Below are 8854 nucleotides of genomic sequence, written 5' to 3' on the forward strand. Positions count from 1 at the left end.
ACAGTTCATAATATATCCAAAAAAATAGGCCCGAAGAGCATTTGGTTTATTGGAAATCTATCACAACAGGAAACATGGTCATTTTACTTGTCTACATACTAATTTTAGAATACATGACGACATGGTTGGACAATCACAGTAGTTTTCATGCTTTAAGAGATCGTAGCTGAGCTGTGAAGTCAAAAAGGAGGGTAAAGAGCTCAGACACCACAATGCCCCAGCGCAAACCCAGCCAGGTTAACCGATGCCTCAGCCACTTAAGGTAGCTTAAATCCCACAACAAACTGGCTTTGCAGACAAAAATGTTTAAAAAGCTCTGACTCGCTCAAGTCACTCACTCCCATGGTGCAGACTACAATTCCCTTGGTCACACTGATGCAACTGTTTGCGAGGCTGCACAGTAAACAGACTGCTAATCGAGCCAGTTTAAACAGCGTCTACAAAAAAAACCAAACAACTTTCTGTGATCCAGTTTCCAACACAAACCTCTAAACAACAACCACCAAACAGGATAGAACATCAGATTCCAGGAGAACACTACTCAGGACAACTCTGTTGAAGAAAACATGCATTGCAAAATTACTCTGCAAAACACTCACATAATCCATTTTGGTGGCTAAGGGCATAAGGGATGGAAGAGACAAAAATACCCTCGATAACTACAATTCTTTCTGCATACTTTTTCCATGCAGCCTTACTTCAGCATGGTTCGTATCTTCAGATTAAGCATATTGCAATAACATATTTAAACTATGTGTAAGTTTTTCTTAAATGGTCAGATACTCTTAGAGCTAATGTAAACGCTTTGTTCGGTTTTATTTAGCAGTTTATCAACTAAAATCAAAGGGCAGCATGGCCATTTCTAACTGCTAGGAATAGAAGAAAAACTACTTCACTTTTTTTTCCTTAAAAACCTGCATATCAAAGATAAAAGCCAAAGGAAAGCCCTTTCAGCTGCAATGCAGAGGGCAAGCAAGTATGTACTTAGTTATATGTTATCAGAAAGATTTCAATTGCCAAGTAAGCATTTTTCTATCATCCCAAAGTCACTATAAGATCCAAATGCTGCATTACACAAAGACATGAAGGAAGCAAAATGCTTTCTTATTAATCTGGACTGTCAACTAACAGCAGTCCAAGAGCAGCATTAGTGCTGTAAAATAACCGCAGTAAAATTCCTGCTTAGCAACCTACTGCAGTGTCTGCAAAGTAAAGGTTTTCTTAATTTTACGCCCCCTTACACAACTTCATCCACACTCATCAGGGATATACATCCTGAAGCATAAAAACTACACCAGCAGAAAACAAAACAAAATTAAGTGGCCAAGTGAGCACATAACTGTCTATTAAGCAGCCCATGAGTCAGCAGACCCCGGTTCTGCAGGCAGCAAGCCACCATGCTTCAGCTCTTTTCCCACTGTGATACCTGAAGTATTTTGGAGTTCCCCAGGAGAAAAGCACTACATACGGGGTTCCGAGGAGGGGGGCAGAGGCAGGGGGAAGGCAGAGACGTTCATTGCTTAAGTATGACCTAGATTTTGTTTCAATAGGAATCCAAAATTGAGTTACTTTATTATGGCGATACCTTCCCCCTCACACTCAAGTTCTCATTACCTCCTCTGAATTGCCTCAGAAATGCCATCCTAAAGTGGAAAAAAAAAAAAAAAAGTAGTTACATGACATTAGCTGCAAAAACAATACTGGTTTTAAGTGCCTGACCACTCAGCTGTGCTGTTACCGTCATTTACAGAGCTATGCTACAAACTGGATCACTGGAATGATCTGATTAAAAATAACCCTTAAAAAAAGGGGGCCAGGAGCAGGAGGGAGGCACTATATTTAACCAGACAATTTCAATGGTATGGTTAATACCAGTTACAGCAGCACAAGTGTATATGACAAGCTGCAAGGTGGAAGGGGAGAAGGTAACCTCTTCAACCAGCTGAAGTAAAGATTTTGTAATGCACACTTCGCTACAAGCAAAGAAAAGATGGAGGGAACTACTGCAAGTCTGTTTTCTGACCCCTCTCAAAAGCTGCATGTATTTCTTCAACAGCATTAAGCAATTAAAATAATCCAAAAAGTACAACAGCTGCCTAATACATTTCACACTGAAGCAAAAGAAGAGCCAAGCTACAAAACAGAAGTTTATTAACCTGTTTTATATTTGTGCGTTGGAATTTATCTGCCCTCCACCATCACCTCCTCGCTCGTTCACCAGTTTAGCTTCTCTGCAAAGACTGCCCAGAACTTAATAAATATTAAATAAAAAGTCTTCCTATTTCCCCAGAAAAACAGGCAGAAAAAAAAAAATCAAAACAGTAAAACACTTGAACTGTACAGTTTAATGAAACATGGAAGTTTAGAATCTCTCAAAAACCTCACATTCACAGTCTAGGTACACTTCCTATCACATATACACCCGCAAGTCCCCAGAAGCTGTTTCAGTGCTGAGTTATAACCAAGAGGTTATGAAGCGTTAACATCAACACTCCAAAACACAAAACATTTACAGGTCTTCTCTTTAAACTGAATTTCTGTTTGAAATAACAGTTGTAAATGTTGTGGGTTTTCCCTAAAGTCCTGTAAGTCTGACAGTTCAGAAGAAAGTCTCCCCATGCTGTATTCATTTCTAAGCGAGGGACAAAGGCACACCAATTCTGCGACTGCAGCCTCACCATCAGCTTACCCCAGAGGACACTGATCACAAAATCAGTGTTCTGCTCACGCAGTCTTGACCCTTCCCACACACCGACAAGGAGAGCCACAGGGCCAGGCTGACAGCTGGGTCAGCAGCCTGATCCAGCCCAACACCTACGGCGACAGAGGTACAAGAGCGGCTACGAGAGGGACCCACTCCTTCCCAAGGAAATGCCAAACGGACGGATTTGTGCAATCTTCACAATGTAAACCTTTTAAAGCCCACTGAGTGGACTACTGAGGAAAAAGAAAAAAATCGGCCCTTCAGTAACCAGAACTAAGATAAGCCACAGATGAGTGAAACTCCTAGACGTTTGGGTGGCTGCATAGGTACGTTCTCTTTCCAAATCACCATCTGGTATCTACTATAGAAACACTATGAACCTACAGGTAAGTTGACTACACTGCAGGAGACTTAAGATTTTGCTCTACATATCATTTATGTTCAAAATTAGTTACTTTTACAACAGCAAGTGAATTCTAGAACACAAACTGGGTTCTAGAATACAAACTTGGCTCTCGCAACACATTCTGTGTCTTTCTTCCGACAAAACAAAACATCAAAGCAGCATCTGAAAAACTTAAATCTACAAGATCTTTCACAGCTGGTGGAACTCATCACATATTTAGTGAAGAGAACCTGCTATGAGAAATAACCCCTATGCTACATAAAACAAGTTAAAAACACAACAGAGCAGGCTGAAACTAGAAAGCACCAACACCACAATTTCACAGATAAACCTGCTTGGGTTTTAAGTGATGAAGCTTGGTTATCAAGAGAGGTTTCAAAGATTTGTGTTTTCAATACACCGTTTCAAATGGATGTTGTAATTTCGTGGTTTCAAAATCACATTTAATCTCCAAAATTTGAAACTAAGCTTCACAAGGAGAGCTTCTGGAGACACTCACAAGCCTTGAACATCCAAGTGGCCCAAATAATGGTGCAAAAGCACTTCAGGCGCTACTGATGGGCAACGTGAAGCATGGTGCTTCCCTGCTCTTATCAGCTGCACCTCTAAGAACAGAAAACTGATCTCAGCTTTTACTACACGTTCGTAACTGTGTCCTATAGAAAACCCAACGTTGTATTTAAGCAAGTCAGACCAACTTGAAAAATCCATCTACTGTTCCAGCGAAAATTCTTGTACTAATGACAGAGGCACTTTTTAAAGCATTCATTTTTTGAACGCAGTTAGGATTACACTTATTTGGAAATTCAGACACAGTCTGATAAAGCAACAGCATCTTAAGTTACCAGCTACAGCTAAAACAGGCCACCTTTTTAACTATATACTGGTGTATACAGTATATGACTGCTCAAGCCACATCGAGTGGTTTAAGCCAAGGCGCTTACTTCATATGTACAGTTGCCCAAGAACAATCTTTGTGATCACCTGCCCACACCTTAAACCATGGGTTATCAAATGAAGCATTCTGTCCCTCTGACAGAATGTTTGCCTTTAAAAACTGTTTTTACATAGCTCATGCTCGTAAAGTTGAAAGCAACAATAACTGTTATTTCCATCTGTCATTGTATCAAGACACGAGTTTGGTCTACATTCAGCTGCCTTCATTTGGAAAGATTTTCCCTCACTAAAAAAAAAACCAAAAAAGCAGAAGGGGCAGAGAGAATATGACACAGGTCTTACTGATGTATTTTCTTCTAGGGAACCTGCAGAGTGAGTAGGATTCTAACCTCAGACATGTAACAAAAACCTAGGGGAGTTCACAGAACTTTTAAATTAACTAAGCTTGTCAACGTATGCTCAAGTTGCATGTCTGAAGGTTTTGTAGAGAAAATACCCCTTCAATTACCCCCTCCCATGCACACACAAATATCTAGACATCTAAGAAAACAGGAAGAAAACAGGATTGCATTCCTCTCATTTCCAAATATAGAGAAATGAAGAGAACACAGACATTTTCAGGCCACGTTTTCACATACAGTTATGAACAGCAATTTATCCTGGTCCCTTTTAACACAAGCCACACTCATTCTTTCAAATAACAAGGTCACTTTGAGGAAGAGAAAATGAAAGCATAACTAAATCTAGTATGTCTAGTTTATACAGCAACTTTCAAAATAGTATAGAACCAAATTATAAATATTACAATTTGAAACTGTGTACTGTATTTTGATGGTCACATCATTTTATCCTCAGAGTTTAGCAGGAAACATGACACTAAACAATTTACTTCAAAATTTCTCATTTCTTCATAAAGAGCGACCGTCCCTCAACTAAAAGCTGCATATACCATTTAAAACCTAAGATGGTACCTCTTACAGAGCAATTATTTTTCATCTTTTAAAAGCATGTGTCAAAGTGTATTTTTATATCCGTTGTCCAATACAAAGCTCTCAAATTCACCTCTACTGGCCTTCCTTATTAGCTGCTGACAAAGAAAGGATTAAATGTTCAACTATGCACAAGTTTTCAGCGAGATTTTTCACCCACTCCTGTCTGTGCAGCATCCAGTACGCTTTTACTTTCTAGATGGTTAAAAAAGATATATATATTCTCATCAAAATACACAAAATAAAGGAAAATGAATGAATTTGTGTACTTAAGTAACTTACCAAGTAATAAAATAAAAATACTGATGCCCATGTGTACAACAAGCTTTGTTGTCAGGGCCCTAACCACGCAATGCTCTCTTTATTCAAGAATGTTTGTTTACTGAAGAACTGTTGATTCCTCCACCAAGGGAAAGGCTCAAACCTGCAAATTAGTTAATTCTGCTTTAACACACCAAGAACAATTTCTCTCATGACCTCTATACTGTCTACATGAGAGTCCTACTTTGGTAGAACTTCTTCAGCCCGTTAAGACTTAAAGAAGTCTTTTGACTTCATCAGTGAGGGCACATCTGGTCTTTTCAAGACCTAGCCTTTGCCTTTTTATGTCCACATCACCTAGCACCGAGCACCCCCAAAACTAAGTAATTTTACTGGAACATCTTTCAACAGAAGCCATTTCCAGAAAAAAATGGCATCTTGTCCCCTCTATTCACTTGCTATGACATCACAGTTATAAAAAGTACTGACAGTGGCTGCAGATACATAAAAGACCCACCCCAAAACCTGGGGCCTTCATGAGATCAGTATCACCAATTTTCACTCTCTTCTGCCAGAGTAACAGACTGCCACACAGCCTCATTTCAGATACTATGAAGGTTGACCAAAATTCCATTCAAATAGAATGGAATGGCTAAGCCAAGCATAAATTAGGGGTAAATTAATTATTTTAAAAGGTAAATAAAAATGGGGCTAGAAAGGAAAGCAGACATGCACGCCACTAAGCGTGCTTATCCTCAGAATAGATCAGAGGAATGCTCACCCACTAATTTTAGCTGCTAAAATACACATTTTAAACATAACAGAAAAACATTTTTAGAGGATTTTTGCATATGTTAGATACCACAATCATTTCAAACCGTTTCATTGTATTGAAACAACTAGAGACACACAGAAAGATCTGCATTCTCTCTCAAGTTGAGAAGCAGGGTTCTTGTGTGCGTACACATTCATATGTATTAATGACAAGTTTAAGATAGACATCTTGTCCTATCTATACACGACAGTACTCAGACAAGGATCAAGAAAAGATCCTCTGAGTCTAAAACGTAGCTAAAAGCTCCTGGCTTGCTGCTTTTTTAAAACCAGGAAAATCCCCCAGCCATTTCTTAAGTGGGAAACTACACTGTGCACCTATTTACAGGTAAAGCACAGTTTGTTTCATTTGCCATTCACCTGTACAGACTGATTTACTGCTAATATTTCCACCTTATACAAATACAGAATACTAGTCTAGACAACTACGACCTGAAACTTCAGTGCTTGTTAAAAAAATTAGTGAAAGAGTAATTGTGCGTATTTACTTCTAAGAGCAAAAACAGATTTAGGGCTTCAACACAGACATAAAATTATTTTCTTAGCATTCCCTAATTTTAGCTTAGTAACACAGTGTTTTGAAGCAAGTCTTTAGGCTACATGTATGTTAGTATTTTTCTCATGGACACCTCACGCTCTGGAGGTTGGAAAGCCCTCTGAGGCCCGTTTAATCCAGCAACACTGAGCGGGTGCCACATTACCCGTAAGTAACCACGACACCCTTTTTTTTTTCCTCTTGTCACAACTAAAACCATCCAAAGACCACGGATTTAGTATCTGCTATTTCTAAAAATAACTCCTTAAAGGCCGCTTCCAGCTGACCTAAGACTCCCAAAGGGGTGATCTTAGGGCGATGAAAAGCGAGAGAGGAAAAAAAAAATCCCTGGGTGGGGTGGCCGGCGGCCCCCGGCTTTGTGCAGGCTGCTCGCACAATGCAGTTCCGCCGGAGAGGCTGAGGCTGCCGCCGCCGCCGCCATGTTAGCTCCCGCCTCCATGTGCACGGGCTCCGAGGGGAGCCCGGCGCGCCGCAGTCTCTCCCCGCAACTCGCCACACCGGGGCGGGGAGGGGGAACGGCTCCCGTGACGGCGGGGAGGAAGCAGGGAAACGGGGGGGAGGGGGGAGGGGGCCGTTCCCCACGGGGCGAGCCGAGAGCGGGGCTGGGCAAAGCCCCGCCGAAGGAAACAAAAGGCGGAAGGGAGGGGGAAGGGAGCCGCGCCGCCGAGGGGTCTCGCCGGGAGCGAGGAGGGGACCGCGGCCCGCGGGGCTGGAGAAGGGGGGGCGGCAGCCACGACCCCTCCCGGCCGCTGCCCCCCCGCCGCTGCCGCACGGGGGTGGGTGGGGGACGCGCCCGGCTGGTTCCTGGGGCCGCGGGAGAGGGCGGCCGACAGAAGGGGCCTGGGGACCCCCGAAAGGGGACGGGGAAAGGCCGGGAGAGAGGCGCTCGCCCTTCTGGAACCTTCCAGCGGGCGGCCCCTGGGGGCGACGCCGGGAACAACCCGCGCAGGCCGCAAGCTCCCTTCGCCCAGGGCGCAGGAGGGCACGGCAGAGGGGACCCGGCCGCCGTCCCGACGGCACAAGGAAAAGGAAGAGAAAAATAAGATGGGGCGGTTCAACGTCCCTAGAGACCGCCCGAGGCCAAGGCTTGCCAGAAAGCGAGGGGCTCCCGGGGCGAGGAGGGTGGGCGACCCAGGGTCCTGATGCCCACCCTCGGGGCAAGGGGGGGGGGGGGGGGGGAGCGGTGATCCCGCGGCCGGCGGGGACAGGAGAGCACCTTTTTCTTCTCCAGGTTGCGCAGCTTTTTGTCGATCACCCCCAAGATCTGCTTCATGGCCTCGGTTTGTACCGAAGTGATGCTGCCACCCGATGCCTGCGGGGCGGCCGCCGCTGCCGGAGCCGTCTCACCGCCGGGGCCCGCTTTCCCGCTGTTGCTCGCCATAGTGCTGTTGGTAGCCGAGGGCATCTCTGCGAGAGAGAGAAAGAGCGAGAAAGGAGAGAGCGAGGGCGCGTTACGGGGGAACGGGCCGCCGGAGGGGACACGCGGGAGGGCGGGCGGGCGGGCGCGCGCGCACACGGCCGCTTCCCCACGCCCAGGGCGCGCGCGCCAGCCGCACCTGCCGGCGCGCGCTCGGCCCCCCCCCCCGCCCTCAGCGATTTGAGGCGGGCGCCGGGCGGTCACGTGACTGAGGAGCCTCCCGCCGCCAGCGGCGCTCGCCCCAACGGTCATCCCCAGAGCGCGAGCCCTCTCCCCGCCGCCACTACCCCCCCCCCTCCCCGCCGGTGTCCGGAGGGGCCTCGTCTCCCCTCCTCACCGTGTGCGTGAGTGACCCGGGGGCAGGGGGGGGAACTCAGTTCGCTGCGCTTGTTCGCTCTAGGAATGGCCGCCTCAGCCGCCTCCGGCCCCGCCGCCCGCGCCGCTCCTGCTGCACCGCGCTACTAGGGGGGAGAGAGCGAGGGCGCGCACGCCAGCGCGTAAAGCAAGGCGGCCGCGGGAGCGAGCGGCGCGGGGTCCTCGCCGTTCGCGAATGACCGCGGAGAACGCCTGAGCCGGCCCAGCTCGCCCAGGCGGAGGAGGCGCTTCTCAACCGCGGCGCCGTCTTTCGGCTCGTCTCTGGTGGGTCTTTCAGGCGCGCGGCGGGCGCCTAAGCGCCAGACACAATAGCCAGGCGGAGCCGCCTGCCCCAGGGACCCGCCCCCAGGCGGCGGCGGGTCCGTCTGTCCGTCCGGGCCCGCAGCTCCGAGACGGGGCCTGCTGTGGGGAGGTG

General features: G+C 46.6%; 1 protein-coding gene across 3 annotated transcripts in view; it reads right to left on the reverse strand.

The window, feature by feature from the left end:
- CAPRIN1 (cell cycle associated protein 1) overlaps positions 1 to 8052 on the reverse strand; it is a 33817-nt gene extending 25765 nt beyond the window's left edge. For 2 of the 3 annotated variants that reach the window (XR_015183840.1, XM_086472098.1), the window contains exon 1: positions 7864 to 8045. Coding sequence is in view for 2 of the 3 variants with exons in the window: in XM_086472098.1 (XP_086328224.1) it covers positions 7864 to 8028 (165 nt within the window). In the remaining variant the exon portion in view is untranslated. Of the gene's footprint in view, positions 1 to 7863 lie in introns of all 3 variants that reach the window. The other variant, XM_086472096.1, reaches the window with a different exon arrangement.
- Between the last annotated feature and the right edge of the window lie 802 nt (positions 8053 to 8854).

Source organism: Leptosomus discolor, chromosome 12 (genome assembly GCF_034619465.1).
Source record: "Leptosomus discolor isolate bLepDis1 chromosome 12, bLepDis1.hap2, whole genome shotgun sequence".
Taxonomy (NCBI): Eukaryota; Metazoa; Chordata; class Aves; order Leptosomiformes; family Leptosomidae; genus Leptosomus; species Leptosomus discolor.